We start from the raw sequence: 20870 nt of genomic DNA on the forward strand, positions 1-20870 counted from the left end.
ATCTGCGAAGAAACTGTAGCTCTTCCCGCCTTTCCTCACAAAATCCAGCTCCGCCGCCACCGCGTCCTCCATCTCTCTCCGCCGACCAATAATCGAAATCGTTCCATACTCCAGCAAGGCTGCGTCGCCGTCTCGAGATCTGGCATCATTTCCGGTAACCGAACCAGCAATGCTTCCTCCGTCAATTTAATATCTTTCTTAACATCGAATCCCTTTTCCTACTGGAAACCTTACGATCGGAAACAACCACCAGATCTCCGGATTTTCCGCTTGAAACCGACTTAATCCGCCGGAGCTCCATCATTTTCCTGCCAAAATTCTTCGCGTCGACACCTTCCAAAACCGCTTCGTCAGGTTTAAACTCCAACACTCCGTTCTGCTCCGAATTCATCGATCCTCGCCATAATTCATCACCAATTAATCAATCTATGTTATTACTTGTGAAAAACAGAGGTAGCGATTCCCGTCCAGCAGCACCGCCTCCGCCTTCTTCGACATCTCTGTTATTTTTTCTACTTCTTCTTCGCCGTTCTATTTGATCTTCTTGTTCGCGTCTTTGTCGCTGGCGGCGGCGGATTCGCCTTTGGCTGTGGCGGTGGAATCGAATTCATCGTCGGCGAGGGGGCGCTTCATCGATGGATGAGAGAATTGTGGATTTGAGGGTTTGGTTAATTGGGGAAAATAGATGAGCCGAAACGAAAATGGAGTAGGAAAAGTAGCGTTGCAATCCTAATTAAAATATGAAATTATCATTCTGCCCTTTTATAATTAATTAATCTAAAATATTTTTCATGTGACAAAATCTGGACCACTCATTTAACAAATGAATCTCAATTCTCAATTAGACTAAAAGTTTTCAACTGATCACAATCCTATATATATATATATATATATACCTCAGTCATTTGTTTTTATTTTAAAGGATTGGAATTTTGGCTATCTTGAGATAGATCAGATCCAATTCATCATGGGGTCGGACACAAGTGGGATCACAATATTGGATGGAAGTGGGATCATATGGGATAAAGTCGTTGTTGCATGTTTGGTAGCTCGAAAACTTGAATTTAATTTTAAAATGGTATAGGGCCCACTGGTGGACACACATGTGATTAGGAAGGGGCTTAAGCCCTTTCCCAATTAATTTTTTTATAATTTTAGTTATATAATATTATAATTTTGCTGGTATTTTATGTAAAATAAAGTACAAAAGCCTTTATTAAAACAATAAATTATAAAAAAATTATTATCCCATATATATCCTCTACTATAATAATTTTCTGCGTTCGTCACTATAGGCTAATGGAAAGGTTGGCCAATCCAATGTGGCACGGACTTAATCCATCACTGATCATCTCTTTTATCAATTATAAAAAATGAACGCTCGTAAAATAGTAGGTGTATAAGTTAATATTAGTTCACTTTGAATGATTGAAATTTTAGGCTATTCTAAAGTTTTGACTAATTACTCTTCACTCCATCCAAAAGAAATAGTCGTAATTTTTTTTATATTTGTAGCTTCACTATAATTAGTTATATATCTATTTATGAAGTTTTCTCACAATTTGTTATTGCTAGCTAGTATCTACTAATGATATATGCATCGCTTACTATTTTAATTATTATTTCTCTTTCTCTCCTATTTTAGTAATTATCTAATAAGATTTGTATAATTCACTATGGAAATTATTTTGCATTCAATATGTAATAAGTATAGTTTGAAAAGTTTGTTTTAAGTATGATTCATAATCGTATCATAATAATAAATATATTAACGGGATGAGATGACATAAAGAACAATGTGGATTGTATTTCTGGGGACACTGTATTTAAAAAAGATACATTCCCCTATTTACTTAAATGGTAATGAAAGATTGATCAAGACTTAAAGAAAGTACAGAAAAAAAAGTCAATATTTAGTAACATTGGTTGGTTAATGAAAGGGAGTACAACAAGATAAAAGCAAGTAAAAGTGATTGTCACATTTACCCAATTGGATAGACAACTTGCTTGCCATTTTGTCTCTCAATCTAATAAGCTGTAGATAGAGAGATTTGGGAAATGGGGGTGTTGGGGTCTTGTCCAACACAAAAGGCCCTAGACAAAAGGTAGTGTTTGGAGATAATAGTCTCAAGGGATTTTGCCCTATCCCCTTATATATACCCTAACCCTCTTTGCACCTCCTTTTCCATACACACTACACTACCTATAGATATATATATACCACTCTCTCTCTCTCTCTCTCTCTCTCTCTCTTTAATTATAGTATTAAAGATGGAAGGGATGATGGTGCCTTCAAGAAAGTTTAAGAGAATATGTGTATTCTGTGGAAGTAGAGCAGGTAACAAACCATCATTCACTGATGCAGCTCTTCAGCTTGGCAAACAACTGGTAATTAATTCATCAAATCTTTTTTCACTTTCTTAAATCACACTTTTCTCACTGAATATAATTTTGGACTAGCTAGGTTGAGAGAAAGATTGATCTTGTTTATGGTGGAGCAAGTGTAGGATTGATGGGCTTGGTCTCCAAAACTGTATTTGATGGTGGCTGTCATGTTTTGGGGTATTAATGTTGTAAATGCTCACTAATTGAATTGAATTTTTCTGCTTCATCTTTTGTTAATAGTAGTAACATTTTGTTTGGCTGTAGAATAATTCCTAAAGCTCTAGTGGCACATGAGGTACAATTTTTTCATCCTTGGTCATCATAGCAAATTTAATTAGACATGCAATAATGATATAATATATTGCTGTTAGTACAATTTATCAAGTGATCAGGCTAAGAGTACCATGTGTGAATATGTGAATGATTTTTTGATGTAACAGATATCTGGAGCAAGTGTTGGGGAAGTAATAATTGTGGCAGATATGCATAAAAGAAAGGCACAAATGGCCAAAAATGCTGATGCTTTCATTGCTCTTCCTGGTTTAATTCATTTATTCCCTTTATATTCAAATTGTCTTTATTTATATTTTTATCAAGATAATAGAATCCCAGTTGATCTTGTTTAGGTGGTTATGGAACCATGGAGGAATTGTTAGAGATTATAGCTTGGTCTCAGCTGGGAATTCATGACAAACCAGTTAATCAATCAGTGATATTTTAATTTTATTATTTTAAACTTAATTAATTAACCTCACATGTGATAATCTGAATTAAAATGTTTGAAACTATGTATATAACAGGTGGGATTGTTGAATATAGATGGATACTATAATAGCTTGCTTGCACTTTTTGACAAGGGAGTTGAGGAAGGTTTCATTGAGAATTCAGCAAGAAATATAGTTGTCTTGGCAGACTCACCAGATCAGTTGATCAACAAATTGGAGGTTAACCATATTTATTATACTAAATTGGAGTTATAATTAATTAGTAACAGATGATTAATGGTTTTAATTAATTGTAGGAATATGTACCAGTTCATGAAGCAGTGGCACCTAGACAAAGTTGGATAGTTGATGATCAATGGGGGACTACAAGTGGATGATCATATATATTATATATAAAAATTTGATGTGATGATTATGTACAGATTAATGATTATTGTGTGTAATAAATGTGGATACAATTATTTGGTGGTTAGGTCAGCAAAACTGAAAATGTAATGTAACCAACTTTCCAGCTTTAGCTATATACTATATGATCTCTCTTTATTACTTGATTTGTCTCTAAAGTGGGCTTGTTCAAAGATCCCATATCTTAATCATTCCTATTTCAATAATCACAGGCATAGATCTTTGTACTTCCATTCATTATATTATCCTAATTATTAATAGTAATTATTTGTGGGTCATTTGCATTATATTAATTTATGTGCTCAATAATTGGTTTTATTCGTTAGTTCAGTCAAAACAATTATTCGGTCATGCATATAGAAACTATCGAAGATTTTCCACACATATATAAATTTAAATCAGATTATCATGAAATATTGTTAATCTTAATTTGTAGGAGAGAATTATACAATTAATCTGCTTATTTTTTTATTATTAATGGTCAAAAATTTATTTCTGGCGTATGGGTTGCTTAGATTGTCGCTGATTTACTAATGAAGATTATTTTTTGTAATTTTATACTGGCATATCAGTTTAGCAACACAATTTTTTGGTATTTATTCTTTGTTGATTTTAGAAGTCTATATCCCCTTACTTACAATTTACTGAAATGTTATTCCTTATCTTTTTTTTTGCATTTCTTGGATTAACGATGCTACTGCTACTTGTAGTAAAAACAAATCTCATGACGTATCGACGCGTCACATTTTTTTCTGTTTTATTGAAGTGAATATATTATACGGAGTATGTTAATTGTAATCTTTGCCTTTGTTTTTTTAAATTTGTGGCCATGGTTACTTTTCATTTTTTTTTTTAATTTTGTTGCTATTATTAAGTAAATTGTTGGTTTTGCATGGAGTATTTTGTTGGCCAAAACTGTTTATCGTGGTTTCATAAGTTTATGCTTTTAACTATAGTAGTACTCCATATGTAATTGCTTCAATTGTTTGGACTTGATAACTATGTTCAAGTAACCTTATTATGTATAATATGGACAATGTGTAAGAAAATTATGGGTATTAGCCGGAATGATTATAGTTTTTTAAAAGTAGATGCACAGAATAAAATTGCATTACAACAATTTAAAATAATTTTAACATCAAATTGCAGCGTCAATTATTTTAGTCTTAAAAACCCTAATTCTTTTTTTGTTGAGTTTGGGATAGGGGAATGATGTGATTTGGTATTTCCGAAAGAACAATTATTCACGTCTTACTTTGAGATTTGGGTAGCAATTTGTAAATGAAAGGATTTCCTATAGTTTTTATACATCTATTAATATCAAATTATCAATAGCCAGCTCACTTTCTGTAATTAATGTAATTTCTCGATAATACAGATTGACATTTTGTATTTTTTATAGACGGCAAAAGCAATACCAAATATCCGTTGTAGTCTAGTTGGTTAGGATACTCGGCTCTCACCCGAGAGACCCGGGTTCAAGTCCCGGCAACGGAAAGAATATTTTTTCTTACAATTTTCCAATTTTTGTTTGTTTTAATTAATTTTGGCAATAAGATATCAATCCTATAATACATTAAATCATTTATCATTAATCAATTTCCAAAGAATAAGTTAAATAAGAAATGGATAAGAGAGATGTAATATAATTACTCATGATTTAAGTCTTCTTTAGACTCAATCCCACTATAAATTTGAAGTGTTCACATGTGCTGTGTACTGCGGTTATTTAATTTACCACTGATTACCATTCTATTGCTAAAATTGTCATTCAAATCATTTGCAAATTGAAACCTCCCTTTCTAACCCAAGATTGAGCCATTGATCATAAGGTAGAGCCATTTGGAATATTCTGGACCTGAAATTTTCAACATTTTCACAGTAACCGTTCCAACTTCCAACTCATCACACAATTTCATGATAATAGCAAATACACTGCTTATCAATAGACAAGTATTTTGTTCAGCTAGCAGCAGGAATGGAGTAAGCATTTAAGGGTTACAACATTGTTCCTTTCTCCGCATTTTCAGAAACATTGACAGAGTGCAGGAAGTCATGCATTCGTCACGCAACTCAAACCATGGGCACAAATGGCTCTTTCCTGCAAAGAGCCTGCTATCCGAACTACATCATCTGGCTGAGAAAGGATTCACGCGAAAGAGAGAATGGCTCGAGAGAAGGAAAAAGAGGAGCCATTCGCTCCATCTTGAAGCTTCAGTTAACACACCATGCAATTGCATCATAGAAGCTCAGTGTGTATAAGAGTATCTCTTTTTTCCATTACTGCTGACTTTAGAACAAAAAATCTGTAGCGAGATCAGAATCAATGCTTTTGCTTCTGAGAAACAAAACGGATTCCTTGCTTCCCAAGTTCAAAATTCTTAGTCTTTCCATCATCTAGAGAGACAGCTACAACTGATGCACCCTCAGCCTCAAAGATATCAACCACGGTTCCCCTATGCCTGGAAAAAGAAAACAGAGAAAGAAAAGAGACATCAAAATGAAGGTTTTGATGAAGTTAATTAAAACAAGAGAAATAGGAAATAATAACAAATCATTGGCAGCCAAAAAATGCTTCTTAACACTTCTGAAAATTCCATGGTGAGATTTGACCTCTTGAGCATGAGCCTTACACAAAAAGTGCTATGAAAAATATGAGGTTTTGGATGAAAATGTTTATAACAGTCCATTGGAGAATGTCTACAAATTCGCAATTCTCCAAATGGAGTTTTAGGATAGTTAGGTTAAGTCAATTTTAAACAGCCACCAAGCAAGAGCACATAATTTTCAATTTAAGATTTTCCCCAAACAAGCGGTAAATCTTGTTAATGATTTGCTTGAATATCATAATAAGGACTTGAAACAAGGAAATATGTGAGGCTCTTCAATTCGAAAAGAAACAGACTGCATTTAAAATTTTGGCCCCCATAATATAATTAAGAACGCAAGTACTATGTATGAAGTCCTAGCCATCTCAGCCCTAGCAGATATTTTATGCTACTTCAAACCCAGATTTTCTGACAGAAGTGAAGGAAACTTACCAGGTATTGTTGGATGACTGATGAATCTCAACTCTTTTCCCAGCAGCATCTTTCCCCAATTTTTGAAGGATCCAGTTGGCATCAGTAAACTCCTTTATTGTGTTATCTTCGTGCTGCTGAGATGTGTCTCCGTCACCTAGTGCTGGTCTCCTTCTCTTCGACCTTTGACCCCTGGTATAAGTGATATCCCCCTTTCCAGATAGTCGCAGAGAATCTGCATTACTCATATTACCTTGATCATTTTGATTTCCCGTGTTTGAGTTCTTTGGAATTCTAAATATCAAATGAGGCTTGTGGCCCTCTGAAGACGCCTGTGACATGGGCTGAAAGCTACTATTTTCTTCAACCAACTCACTGGACATGGTAATGGTAGGCACATCATCTCCACTCTTGATTGAAGAATGTTTGTTCCTCCGAGTACCTGGGAATTCTGGTCCCCTCCTTGCTGATGCACCATCTTCATTAGTTCTTTTACCCAGCAAAGAATGTGCACCCTGTGGATTATCAGATTCAAATGCCTTTGAAAATCCTCCTGCGTGTTTTAAGCTGATGTTAGAGGATTCTGAGTTGACATTTTTGAACTTTATCAACGGGCCCTCTTTTTCTTGCAATTTGGAGCTTTTGTTTTGACCAGCATGATTCATTTTGTGATCTGCAGTATATAGAAGGCAACAAAACCATTTAACAAGACTATACATATAAATTATAGAGAGGCGGATAATGGAACTGTGAGCACGGCATTTCTGAAATTCAGCATGACTTGCCTTTTGTATCCCCATAAGTAGTTGCAGTGCTGGCCCTCTCAATGCTCTCATGACATTTCAGTTGACTCGCATCTTCAGTGCCCACTGGAACCACAAAGAAAATTTGTTTAGTGCGCTATCTTATATTATCAAAAAAAAGCATGACTAACACTAATTTCAGTACAATCTCTCTTTGTCATTATGATAGAGATCATGTCCTTGCTGTAGTTTTTTTGCTGTGTATTGTGTCAAAAAAAAGTATGACTAACACACTTAATGTGTGGGACCAAAAAATATTTTTGAGCGAATGTACAAGACCAAATTTGTACTTTAGTCTTTAAGTATAACATCTATAAATACATTAGCAGTTTCTATCTAAGACTGATAAGGTTTGGAAATCAAATAAGGTCAGCCAGATCAATCATTAAGATTTCACTTGGTGTATATGGTAAGCAATAAATCTTATGGTGTTTCTATACAAACTAAAAGTAGACTGCTCATGTTTACAACCCATCTGAATTTAGCACGTGGAAAGGACAATGCAAAGAGAAAAACAACAATTGAAGAACTGAACTGTGAGTTTATCAAAAGATGCTAGAAAAGGAAACCTTTTTTCATGAATCACGCCTAGCAAGTTTCTACAACATGTTAAGCTCATCTTTCTTACTGTACCTCTTTAGTTTGAAGCTGGACATAACTAGTCAAAGTAAAGGGACTTTTCATAAATGATGTTTCTTAGACACATTTTGAGTACAGATAAGGAAATGGAGAAGGTACATAACATTTTAAACCAACTCAATTGCAAAATTCAAATTTACAAGGTTTATAGTTCCCAGATTTTTACCATAAAAATTCTCAGGTTTTAAAGATCATCCTTTAATTTTCTTTTAAATCTAAGAGCAGTAACATATTTCGAGGATGAAAGCATAATCCGTGAGTTACACGTCCTTAAATATCACTAACTTGAAAGATCAAGTACCCAACTATATACTGATAAATAATACTCCCTCCGTCCCAAGTTAATTGATTTGTATTTCTTTTCGGGACGTTCTAGGTTAATGGACTCATTTCCTTTTGTGGCAAAAAATTAACTCTCTTCTCTCTATTTATTATCTCACAATTTAACTCACTAAACATCTTTTTCCTAATTCTAGAACGCAAAAGAAATGCATCAGTTAACCCGGGATGGAGGCAGTAGTAGTTTGTATTATTAAAACCCTCTCAGGCTCACTGTATAGCAGACCACAACACCTCACCCGAGGTTTATGCAACCTCAAACAAAGTATGCATTCTGAAAAGGAAATGTTTACCAGTTGTAAAAGCAAAATAATTCATATATAGCCGAGTACATACCATTTGAATATCTCCCCTTTTTTAGACTGGAAGCTTCAGATGTAGGAGGACTATTTGCATTCCTATTTCGGCCACCCAAATGTATGACAAGCTTTGGGCCCTGCCCAGTTTTCAGCATTCCACTATGACTATCCTCGCTATTAGTCAAACTCTGAGGTTTGTTGTTCTTTATTTTGATAGTCCTGGATGTCTTAGTTCCAGGAGCTACAATCACCTCATCAACATGTTTGTGATTAGAGATTGCAGCCTCACTGATTGCTTCAGTTAAGATTCCAGCTCCAGATGAAGAAGTTGCATGCTCTTCAGAAAATTGAATTTTTTCATTCTTGTTATCACTGCTTTTATATCCAAAAGGTTGACCATCAGTGTGTCTGCCAAAATTCTCTGTGTTGGTTCCATTGGTAAAAGATATTTCATTTCCCTTCTTCTTGCCATGCTTCTTATTTGAAGATTTCTTTCCATATTCTTTAGTCCTTCTTGGTGATTTTTCATCCCGCCCTTTGAGGGAAAACTTCAAAGATCGGTTATATTCATTCTTTCGTGATGCAGGATCACTCTCTTCATCATCTGAAAAAGGTGAAATGTCAAAAATTTCTTCCTGTGTAGGCAACCCAGCATCTGCTCTCAAGCTGGCTATCAAATCCCTATCAGCTTCATCTCTCCGTTTCCAAAGTTCCTGAACAGCCTCCTCAGGATTCTTAACCTGGACAGACATGGAAGTATAAAATATAATTATGGCAAAAAGAGAGCCAGTGATAAAGCATGAAATTCAGTTCAGGGGGGCAACTATGGTAAAAACAAGGATGTATAATTTTTACAAAAACGATAAAGTCACAATAACATTAATAAATATTTTATGAAAACCATTTCGCATTGATCATTAATTGTTTGATAAAGTTACTTATAATATTTCACTTATATTCTTCATATTTTATAACTATTACACATAGTAACTAAACTGTTAACCCTTAAGAAGCTCGATAAATTATGGAGTAATAAATATTGCAAAAGAAATCTGCAACCAAAAGTATTAGTAGAAAATATGTTCTAAAGTTTCACATAGTAATTTTTTACTCTAATCAAAGCAAAACATAAGTAATGTTTTAACAATTAAAACAAATAGAAATAAAGAAATTAAAGTATGTACAAAGAAACTATAAATGCCCAATATAAAAAACTAAACTAAGCTTAAAAATCAAGATAATTGTCCTTTGTTTTTTTTAAATGTCGCCTAAAAAATGTCTAATATTGCTTAAAAACACCCTAGTTGAAATGTTTATTTTGGACACAGAGATTAAAGAATGAGTGTTTAGTGAGCTAAGTGGAGAGGAAATAGAGTAGGAAAGAGAATAAAGTAAATAAGTGAAGAGGGATTAAATGTGTTGATTTTTGTCATAAAGAGAAATTACTTAACTATAGTAGGGGGACCCAAAAAGGAATACGACTCAATTACGGTGGGACGGAGGGAGTAAAACTTTGGTGGGGCGGATGGAGTAAAACTTAAAGGTAAGTTATTAAAAATTCAATTTTATTTTTTATACAGAAAAAAGATCAGTCAAATTTTGCATTATTCAAAACCAACTGTGAACCGGGAAACCACCTGGCAGCTTTCTCCACGGCATGCAGGGCAAACATATTGGAGATTTCCATCGACTTGAAATTGCATATATTTTGCATCACTGAGAAATTAACCATTATAGTAGTAAAAAAAGAAGTCAATATCTTGAGTAAGAGTCTCAACATTACAAGAGGTTATCGGCGAGGTGAATAAAAACAAAAATCATGCAGATCAAAGACAAAGCATCTCAAAAATAACTTGAAAGTTATTATAACAAAACGGTTCAGCTTATCATTTTGTGCTGGCACAAAACGGTTCAGCTTATCATTTTGTGCTGGTTGTGACCGTTGAATTATTAACCTTATTACATGAAGACAAAGGTTACGATTTGGTAACTTAGCATAGGTACTTTAGGCCGAAAGAGAAACACAGTATAAGCTGTTACTAGTAAAACCTGCATCTTGAGTTCATATGCAAGGCAAGTGCTGGGCTAAGAAAGCGACAAAACTCAAGAGGATCAAAACAGACATAAAAACGCATGATATACAAGGGAAAATTGAATCGGTAAGATCAACTTCATGTGTCTTCTCAAGCAGATTAAGAAGGGAACAAGACGTTGCAAACCTTCTCCTATTTTCATGAACAAAAACTAATGGTTCCAGATTTACTGTTCTTTTTTTCAAGGAATTTTCAATCCATGGTGATTGAAGAATTGAAATTCTCAAATTTAGAGTCTAGAAAGCTGGCCTTAGGTTTGACACTCCACTTTCATCCCACCAATTTTTTGTTTTCTTCTCATGCTAACGGCCTATAACTCTGTTTAGGATTATTTCTTTTTTGTCCTCTGCTAAGCAAGAATATAGTGACATTATCTTATAATTCTGGCCAAAAAAGGGCCATATATAACCCAAATTTATACCTAGCAACAAATAACATCACTTTCTAAGCCATTATATTTTTCTTCTAGAGTGGCTTCGATAAAAAAAATTATGTCAGACAGCTGATCCATACCCTTCCTCCTTCCACAAAATACTATCTTATGAACCTTATGGTGAAAGGGGGCTGCAATGAGTTACAACTTGCACTACCAGAACAAACATAAGGACAGTTTCACAACACTTAGGCAAAGGTGAATACAAAAGCTCTACAGTTCATAATAACAAACTTATTCTTATATATGGCATGAACATTGGTTAAGAAAAGCATCTCGTCTCTCGTGCTTTTAATTCACTGTTTCTCTTTCCAACATCCGTACTGACATGAACCGATTAGATGTCTTGTTACTTCTTGTTAAGTTGTTATACAAGATAAATATGTAATTTAAGTGGTGAAATACAAACCGTTGCAGGTATCTGGGACCAAAAATGCTCTTGATTAAAGCAGATCAATTACATGAACCAAATTCTCATCACAGATTCACATAACACAAAAGGATAGAACAAGAATTTTAAAAAGTAAATAACAGAATCCATATACAAGATAAGAAGAAAAGACCTGATTCCATCACAAGGACAGTGCACCCAGTGTTGACAGATATCACAACAAACCATTGGAGTTGACTCGGAATCTCTATATACCTACAGTTTTCAGTGGAACAATATATAATCAGCTTATACTGCTCGAACAGGCTGGGATCTGCTACATCATGTGCCCAGTATGGAGGCAACTCTAAGAAAATGCAAAATTGAGAGAGAAATAAATTAACAGGTGGACACAGCATTTTACCTTCAAACAGACAGGGCAATAGTTTCCCTTGACAAACAATCTTCCACAAGCATCACAACAAGTGTACCCCAAAAACCACCTGCAACCATTACATTCAAATCAATAAGAAGTGTCCTGCTTAAATGTTTCTCACAACGACTATTTTTTCGCAAATGACAGTTTGACAATTGAGCTATTTATTTATTATATAATAAAACTTTGGCATTGTAACAAATGATGCGTAACATTTTTCTTATCAACTTGTATTTTCTCAACAGAAAGACCTCCAGTTCCTGTATATATGGTGATAATACATGAGGAATACAATAAATCACACATACAAAACAATACGACCAACCCTCAATAATCTGTAGGATGTAATCCATGGAAAACTACTAATCTCCAACGGATGCCAAGTTCAGCTTCCTCATTATACATTTAGCAGATAAAGATTATAGATGCAGTTCCAAACATAAGAAGGGAGTTCAGATTCAAATTCATATCAGGGTACAGTTCCATGACCATTATCAAATATCAAGTACTAATATAGAGAAGCCCAGAGACCCTAAAAGACGCCACAAAAAAAAATCTTCCACACAGAGAACAGAGAGGTACAAATTAGTGCATAAAAATGCATACCGCACACTTAGGCCATTTCCAGGGACAGAAGAACCGCAGCTGTGGCAATTTGTATGTTTCGGGCATAAGTATGGCCCATGGCCAACATTCTGCACGAATTGCGAGTGAAATATATAAGCTCATTGATTGTTGAAAAATATTGCCAAAATAAGAAATACAGTGCACCTTATGTGGAGGTTGCTGACAGTAACAGTGGTGTGCACCATCACACCTCTTACAGAACATAAACTTATTTGGATCTCCAGTTTTTCGGCAGACCTATAGTGATCAAAATAGTAAATGTAGAAAAATATCAAGGTCAAGACAGCATTATTCTACCAACCACTTAAGTAACTAGAGGCTATATGGGAATTTAAACCAAATATAAAATCAAACAAATGCAAAAGGATGTCTTCCTTGATTATACTCCTGATTTTCAACTGTTAGGCAAGACAATTATTTCTAGTGTTAAATAATGGTCTCTAACAACACTTTAATACAAGATCCAAGACATGTTTTGTATCAAAAAACTAGATACTTCTCCATATTGATTTGAAGTGACTCTGTGATTGTCGAGATTGCAATCTCACAAACGTATCAAAAGAAATAACTATGTGATTTTGGAATAAGGAGACTGCATTTACCTCACAAATTCGACAAGAGGGGCAAGTCCAAGAACTCCAGTGAAAAAGATCTGCAATAAACAATTGATTAGGAAATATACAAGCATCCCATAGAAGTTTCCTTCAGCGTGAAATGTACCTCTATTTCGAGACCAAGCTTTCAGACAGCTCCTGTGATACTTCTTCCCACAACTTTTGCATGATAGCATCTTTCTTGCCCTTTCACTTCCTTCATTTTCACCAGAGAAGCATAGCTGGCACACTACCTTGGAAATGGACTGGCCTTGCTCAGCATCTTTTGCAGATACCTGCTACACAACTCCATGAGAAAGTCCCCCTATGCCATCAACAGCCTAATAAACTAATACTTATATTCCTATTTACATGCCATCCTCAATAGTATGACCAGACCACGGAGAAAACACACCAAATTCCAAAATTCAAACGACAAAAACATGAAATCACTACAATTTCTAGAAAACTCACCACCAAATCACCAGACCCAAACCTCCTCGAGTAATCCTCTCCAACAATCGACTGCTTCTGCAGCTTCATCCTCTTCAGCTGAGCCGAAGCTGCAGGAACCTCCGCCTCCTCGCCTCCAAATTGCGGGCGTGGAGGCAGCGGAGCAGGCGATTTAACCGCCACCTTGGGGACCTGAACCTGCACCGTGGCATTCTCCCTGGCCTTAATCAGCCATGGATCATTCAAGAAACGATCAATCGCATGAACCTCCTGCAAGAAATCGGCCCTCCCATTGTCGCTCTGCAAGCTCCGCGGAAAACCCAAAGCGCAGAAACATATCCGCCGGCTGCATTACATAAAATCGATTCCCACATCACAGTGGCAAAAATAGCGGTGGTGTCTATATACAAAAAATTTATGAAAAATAAAAAATAAAATAAAATAATTGGGCTGAGTCCATGAGATAGAAGTGTACCAGGTAATTGGACAGGCGACATGAAATGCCATATAACAGAGGAAGGAGGGAAAATTTTTGGGTGCTACTATTATTTGTATATAAAAATTTAAAACAAAATATTAACCTTTTGTTTTGGGGAAAATTATTTGGGAACTGAATTGGAAAGTGAAATTCTAGGGTAAGAGAGAGAAGATAATGGACATTGACGATTTGGGAATGCTAATGGGGCCTCGCTTGCAATTATCATATTTATATAGTTTCTACTTTGCACCCCTTATTTTCGGAAAATTATAATCTGAACTGTATAAAAATCTCTATATTCACATTTGGAGTTATTGTATTTGCATACAGTTTCAAACCTATGCTTTTGGCAATTTGGCGTCGGTGTTTTTCGAAAAGCTAAAAAAATATCCGTAACTATTCACTTACTTAATTACCTCAATATATCCATTTTTTCCAAAATATGCATGAATTTTCGATCAATTCTAATTGACTACTATTATACCAACTATCTTACATTTACCAAAATATCCATTTTTCATTCTCATCCCACATTCATCATTTCTACTCTCGTTATTCTCTCTTTCTCAGAATTAAGGGTGGATTGGTACGATATAACGTACTAAAACCAACATACGGTATGTACTATATAAAAAATCGATATAAGTAAAAAGCATATATTAACCTTATCGAAATCATATGGTATACCGAATTTTTGATATGGTCAATTTCAATTTTAAAAAATGATACAATATCAAATTATTGATATACTGTACCGAAATTTGGTAAACTAGAATTTTACGGTATGTTAAATTTTAGTAATACAATATACCGCAACACTGTTACCATCGACCTCACTTTTGTTGCCTGCAAGGCCGACACCTCTGATTAGAAGATGAGGAGACGAATGTGCAGCTCGCCTCTTGAAGTTACATTTTTCTTGGAAACTAAAAAAAAAATGTTGCTATGGTACTAGTAACTAAAAACAAAGTTGTTCAAGAACCTTTGGCAAGAATAACCATTGTAATGTTAGTGGATTTTTTTTTTCTAAAAGAATATTAATAATAGTTTTTCCATTTTCCCTCGTAATTATTTAAACTCTCAACTTATTGGATGAAGGATAAATATCTTATCAATTGAGTCGTACTTTACTGTCACACTCAAGGGCGGACCCATGTAGAAGTAGGATGGAGCTAAAGTCCTCAATAAAAATATTTTATAAACATTTTGCTTTTATAAATTTTTGAAATTTATCTAAATTTAATGTAAATTATTGTATAAAATCTCTTACAAGTAATTAAAACACCCAAAAATATAACATATGAACAAAATTTAGAAATCACAGCCCCTATCGATATTTTTTTCGGCGTCCGCCCCTGGTAATGTTACCGTTGCTTCGCCGAGTGGCGATTTATCGCCGGATTATCGCCGAGCGATCGCCGGCCACTGTGGGCGACGCTCGGCGATAATCGGCGATTTTTAAAATTTTTTTTTTTTTTTTTGGCCGAACGGCTATTTTATCCCACCCCTATAAATATTTCATCCTCTTCCTCCATTCATCACCCACAAACTTCATTCACACAAATTTTCAATCTTTTTTCTCTCCATCTTTATTAAATGAGTTCTGATTCATCGTCTCGTGCTCAGTCCGACGAGGAAATATCACATTCTTCTTCCGAAGAAGAGGTACCTCCCGCTCCCACCGGATGGGATGTAGCGGGTTTCGCCAACAACCCAATCAACAACTATATCTCCCGCCGCATACAAAGCGAGATCGCTCGAATGCAGCAGCCACCCCCCCAACGGCCAATCCGCCGGCGGCGCCGATACATCCCTCGCAACCACACTGGTGCGCACGATCGGCTGTTCGCCGATTATTTCGCGGAGGAACCACGTTATCCGGCAGATGTATTTCGTCGCCGGTTCGGAATGCGCCGCTCCCTCTTCCCCGCGCATTGTTAATGCGTTGTCCGCGCGTTACCCCGAGTTCCGGCCCAGCCGAGACGCAGCAGGAAGCCCGACTATCGCCCCTGCAGTAAATGCACCGTTGCCATCCGGCAAGCTTGGCATATGGAGGGTCCGCCGACATGTTCGATGAGTATCTCGCAATGCGGCGAGACGACCGGCAACGAGTGCCCGAAGAATTTCTCGTCGTGGCGTGCGAGAGATATTTGGGGAGCACTACCTTCGCCGCCGGACGCAATGACCGCGCCTCCTACCGGATTGGCACCGGAGGACCCACGGCTTTCCGGGATGCTCGGCAAAGATCGATCGTATGCACCGGGCAAAGGAAGAACCGCCCAACCGCGTGGCGAGGCTGCCAGCTTACTACCGGCTACAAAGGTACGCATCCCACCATCATTCTTGAAGCCGTTGCCGACCAACGGCTTTGGATTTGGCATGCTTATTTTGGTATAGCCGGGTCGAACAACGACCTAAATGTTCTCAATTCCTCGCCCCTTTTCAACGAGCGGATCAACGGATTAGGCCCCTCCATCGAATTCACGGCCAATGGCAATGTGCATAACATGGGGTACTACCTGGCTGACGGCATCTATCCGCAATGGCCCGTGTTTCTGAAGACGATCAGATGCCCACTCGGAGATAGAAGAAGGTATTTTGCCCGAGCGCAAGAGTCTGCGCGCAAGGATGTGGAGAGGGCATTTGGGGTGCTCCAATCGCGATTTGCACTGGTAAAGGGTCCGACGCGCTTTTTCTACCAGGGGGATATTGCCGATATCATGTATGCGTGCATCATCATGCATAACATGATCATCGAAGATGAACACGAAGGCGTCCTCGACGTCACCAACGACCCAAGTGTTGCATCATCGAGTCACGGTGTCTCAACCGAGTCCGCCCGCCAGGGTGTACCGCACAACGAACATGAACGGTTCCAGGCGTTCATGGACATACACCAGAAGGAGGCCCATCAAGCACTACAACACGATATCATCGAAGAATTGTGGGCAAATAGAAACCGCGCCCACCGCCCTTGAATTTTTTTTTCTTTGAATTTTTTTTTTGATTTTTTATTTCCATTCGTGTACTTTTTTTTTTTTTAATTTTCTTCGTTGTAATGTGTACCCGTGTTTAATACAACGAACTTTATTACTATTTATTTGATTTATCTTTATAAATTAAATAAGCTAGCTTTATTATATATAAAAATAAAACAATTAAATTAGTGATGATGTAAAAATGAAATGTTGAGTTAGGGAGAAATAAGGGAGAAATAAGGGAGAAACCATTGGAGAAATAAGGGAGAAACTTTGTTGTTGAAACTGACTCATTTACGGTAGCAACATTTTTGTTGAACGGTTATTAAAGTTTAACTTTATATAGGTTTCTCGCTTATGGGCAATAAACAAATCAAAAACCGAATTAACCGACAAACCATACCAAAAATATGGTTAATTGAATCACATAATTAGTTTTTTCAAATTGTGAAAAATCGAGGTTATGGGTTGTCAATTAGTATGATTTTTAATTTAAAAATATTACGATTAACCAAATAGACAGTATTAACAATATACTAATAATTATTTATTTAATAAAAATAATGGAGTAGTGAAATTTGTTTCCACTAACGTTTTAATTATACTTGCTTGTTATGTTATGTTATAATCCATACAAGAGCACCGGAATGGTCAGTCCGACTCCGATGTGGTGCTGCCGTGCTGGCCCGTCCTGCCGGGAGGAGACGGTGTCGTGCTGCCATTGCAGATCATCTGTCCGTCCCTACAGGCCGCCCGCTCTGAAGGGCTGAGCCCGATTTTTTGGGGATGACACGCCAGGCTTATGTAGCGCGTTCTGAGCGCGTGGTGACGCTGCCTGGTCGCCCCACGAGTGGGCCTCCTTTTGAGCCATTGAATTGTTTTTATTTTTTTAAAAAAAAGGGCAAACAAAATTCACACTTTTCCAAATATTACCATTTTTTTTTACCTATTTTATCTTTTATTTCATTTTTTTTATTCTGCAATCCATCTCAAACTCATCTATAAATATCTCATTCGTAGAAAAAATTTACACCAAACTGTCTAAATTTTCAATCTCTCACTAATTTCTGGTGTAGTATGACTAACCACCAGCATCTGACTGGTACAGGTGGAACACGCAGCCGATATGTGAAATTAAGTCAGCATTGAGAACCAATTATCTTCAGACAATAGATATATGCACATATATACCTTGGTATATATATGTTACAGACGTGCTCCGTAACAAGTCCGGGAAGCTAACTTCTCGTTGGATAAAAGTCAAAACCGGCGCCCGGAGAAGGGTCGGCGGTGCTAAACAATGAAACGATAAAGTCCGGTGCCCTCGCAAGGGTCGGCGGTGAGACAAATAGAGTGGCGTATAGCACACTAAACAAAATGATATTGTATTTCAATAATTCATTGATTGAATTCAAATGATAACAAGATGACCTATTTATAAGTCTAGAATTCTAACCTAACTTATTGAGCAAGAAATAAAATATATGGAAGATACTATGAATCAAATGATAACTAACTAAAAGATATGGAAGATATGGTGAATCAAAATATACTAATTAATTGGGGAAACCTAAGATATGGAGATCGTAACAACTCCCCCACGGTTGAAATCCACCTTGTCCTCAAGGTGGGAACCACGAAGCAACGAAGAGAGTTGAAATCAGAAGCTTTGGCGAGATGTCTCCTCCGGGATCAAACGCAAAAGATAGTTGTTTTGTACCCCAATAACCAACTATCATATGCTCAATGTAAACATCTCTGAGATCGACGTCCTCTTCATTACATCAGTGAATGACATGTCTGACAAACCATTAACCATTTCTCTCCGAGCATCCTGTAGCTCAACAATATACAAATTCTGGAGTTTCTCTGTTTTCATTGAAGGATACATGAGGGAAAATGCATTTGCTCCTACTCTCTTCCCATATGTCATTGCAAGACCTCCATCAAACTCAAAGGTTGCAATTGTACTTGAATCAAGAACACCACCAACCTTATCAATTTTATTCACCTCTATAGCACTTACTTCTTCATCTACCAATTTCTTCTCGATGAGCAGCAAGTCAACTTGATTTAACACTTCAGAATCACCTTCAACTCCCAAGTATTTCTCTTTACAAGAAACAAGCTTCGTAGCCGAGTGGAGGCTCGGTCGATGCAGGCAGGAAGGCGGGCGTTGGAGCAGGGGCTGCTGCACAGTAGTGGGCAATTTGAGGCAGGCCTCGGCTTGACGGAGGTGAGTCGTAGCATGGCAGCAGGATGGTGATCGATGCTGATCCACGTGTAGCGGTGGGGGCCCCAATCCGGTGTAGCTGCGCGACATGATGACGTTGAATAGCGGCGGTGGAACTCGGCAGTGGGAGGTGATCGGGGCAGGTGCTGGGGCTGATTTTTTTTTTTTTTTTTTTGATATGGTGATTTAAATTGGGGGATATGGATGAACGAAGACGGAGGATGAGCACGGGATGAAAGCACCAGTTGTTAGAGACGTGCTCCGTAACAAGGCCGGTTAAGCTAACTTCTCGTTGGATAAAAGTCAAAACCGGCGCCCGGAGAAGGGTCGGCGGTGCTAAACAATGAAACGATAAAGTCTGGCGCCCTCGCATGGGTCGGCGGTGAGACAAATAGAGTGGCGTATAGCACACTAAACAAAATGATATTGTATTTCAATAATTCATTGATTGAATTCAAATGATAACAAGATGACCTATTTATAAGTCTAGAATTCTAACCTAACTTATTGAGCAAGAAATAAAATATATGGAAGATACTATGAATCAAATGATAACTAACTAAAAGATATGGAAGATATGGTGAATCAAAATATACTAATTAATTGGGGAAACCTAAGATATGGAGATCGTAACAATATACCGTATGCTTTGCCCAAGAATCAAGATTTTACACCTCCACTCCACTATACAACTAGCTAAGCAGCCTTCAAGAAAGTATTGTAAGGACTTGAAAGTGGCAAATGAAGGAAGTCAGAAGCCATCTTGACATTCAGCTATGCAAAGTGCAGTGCCATCAAACTAATTCCAATTCCTCACTAAATGTTTGTTATATCTACTAGTATTATAATCCATTTTAGATTGTACTTGCATATGCCTTCAATTCTTCAGATATAAGGTCGGACTCAAGTTTCTCCTTAACCTTAAGTTCTAATTGTCATAAAAAAATGCGCTATTTACCGACGGAATTACCGACATACACAAATCCGTCTGTGATTACCGCCGGAATACCGAGGGAACAGTTCCGTCGGTAATTTTCTCACTTTTTTTAGTGGCATTTTATTGTACACGGAATTGTTTTTCTCTATTTGTTAATGTAAAGCTATCACCGACCGAATTGATCTGTCGGTAATCTTAAGAATTAATTTAAATATTCCAATACACAATAAGAGAATTAAATAATCTTAAGAATTAAATTAAATTTCCAAAACACAACCGTTTGCTGAAGTCATTCATTCTTCTGCGCCGAGCTACACCAGTGCCGTCGCCGAGCTGCAGCCTACGCCGTCGCCGAGCTACAGCCTGCGCCGTCGACGAGCTACAGCCATCGCCGTCGCTGACCTACAGCCACCGCCGTCTCCTCCCCTCAAATCGGCGGCATTCTGTTTTCTCGACTCCACCCTTGTCCACAGCTCTAACCTCCAATTTTTGAAGAATTAAGGTGAGAATCCCCTTTTCACCTATCCATTACACCAATTTTTGAAGAATTAAGGTGACAGCGAATTCAAATATTGCAAGTGTAGGTTGGATTTGGGGGAATTGGTTGAGTTTTTCTTAAATTGG

General features: G+C 37.0%; 3 protein-coding genes, 1 long non-coding RNA gene and 1 other non-coding gene across 5 annotated transcripts; 4 read left to right on the top strand and 1 right to left on the bottom strand.

Moving 5' to 3' along the window:
* The first annotated feature begins 2101 nt into the window (after window positions 1-2101).
* LOC125196529 (probable cytokinin riboside 5'-monophosphate phosphoribohydrolase LOGL10) lies at window positions 2102-3656 on the top strand. Its single transcript, XM_048095084.1, has 7 exons — window positions 2102-2388; window positions 2465-2562; window positions 2650-2680; window positions 2826-2925; window positions 3012-3082; window positions 3186-3329; window positions 3407-3656. Exons 1-7 carry the CDS (start codon window positions 2272-2274, stop codon window positions 3485-3487), a joined length of 642 nt encoding a protein of 213 aa, XP_047951041.1. The 5' UTR covers window positions 2102-2271; the 3' UTR covers window positions 3488-3656.
* A 1283-nt stretch (window positions 3657-4939) lies between these two features.
* On the top strand, window positions 4940-5012 carry TRNAE-CUC. Its single transcript has one exon. It is a non-coding gene; the product is annotated as a tRNA-Glu (tRNA).
* A 144-nt stretch (window positions 5013-5156) lies between these two features.
* Window positions 5157-14267, bottom strand: LOC125197162. Its single transcript, XM_048095872.1, has 13 exons — window positions 14096-14267; window positions 13642-13966; window positions 13295-13463; window positions 13177-13226; window positions 12719-12811; window positions 12554-12642; window positions 11936-12014; window positions 11705-11787; window positions 10253-10331; window positions 8653-9355; window positions 7321-7404; window positions 6557-7208; window positions 5157-5977 (listed from the first exon to the last, which is right to left on the bottom strand). Exons 1-13 carry the CDS (start codon window positions 14125-14127, stop codon window positions 5839-5841), a joined length of 2577 nt encoding a protein of 858 aa, XP_047951829.1. The 5' UTR covers window positions 14128-14267; the 3' UTR covers window positions 5157-5838.
* A 2338-nt stretch (window positions 14268-16605) lies between these two features.
* On the top strand, window positions 16606-17494 carry LOC125194832. The gene is made up of 2 exons (XM_048093049.1): window positions 16606-17046; window positions 17423-17494. Exons 1-2 carry the CDS (start codon window positions 16606-16608, stop codon window positions 17492-17494), a joined length of 513 nt encoding a protein of 170 aa, XP_047949006.1.
* A 2755-nt stretch (window positions 17495-20249) lies between these two features.
* Window positions 20250-20870, top strand: LOC125192423. The gene is made up of 3 exons (XR_007171395.1): window positions 20250-20337; window positions 20567-20748; window positions 20831-20870. It is a non-coding gene; the product is annotated as an uncharacterized LOC125192423 (long non-coding RNA).

Source organism: Salvia hispanica, chromosome 6 (genome assembly GCF_023119035.1).
Source record: "Salvia hispanica cultivar TCC Black 2014 chromosome 6, UniMelb_Shisp_WGS_1.0, whole genome shotgun sequence".
NCBI classification, from domain to species: domain Eukaryota; kingdom Viridiplantae; phylum Streptophyta; class Magnoliopsida; order Lamiales; family Lamiaceae; genus Salvia; species Salvia hispanica.

Excerpts from the sequence above, each read along its gene's own strand:
- LOC125197162 (XM_048095872.1), bottom strand. The coding sequence starts at position 14,127 with ATGGCATTTCATGTCGCCTGTCCAATTACCTG. Across the intron at positions 13,967-14,095 it reads GTCGCCTGTCCAATTACCTG|CCGGCGGATATGTTTCTGCG; the intron begins GTACACTTCTAT and ends TATGTAATGCAG. Across the intron at positions 12,015-12,553 it reads GGAAATGGCCTAAGTGTGCG|GTGGTTTTTGGGGTACACTT; the intron begins GTATGCATTTTT and ends TAATGGTTGCAG.
- LOC125196529 (XM_048095084.1), top strand. The coding sequence starts at position 2,272 with ATGGAAGGGATGATGGTGCCTTCAAGAAAGTTTAAGAGAATATGTGTA. Across the intron at positions 2,563-2,649 it reads GGTGGCTGTCATGTTTTGGG|AATAATTCCTAAAGCTCTAG; the intron begins GTATTAATGTTG and ends GTTTGGCTGTAG. Across the intron at positions 2,926-3,011 it reads TGCTTTCATTGCTCTTCCTG|GTGGTTATGGAACCATGGAG; the intron begins GTTTAATTCATT and ends GATCTTGTTTAG.
- LOC125194832 (XM_048093049.1), top strand. The coding sequence starts at position 16,606 with ATGGGGTACTACCTGGCTGACGGCATCTATCCGCAATGGCCCGTGTTT. Across the intron at positions 17,047-17,422 it reads ATATCATCGAAGAATTGTGG|GTTTCTCGCTTATGGGCAAT; the intron begins GCAAATAGAAAC and ends AACTTTATATAG.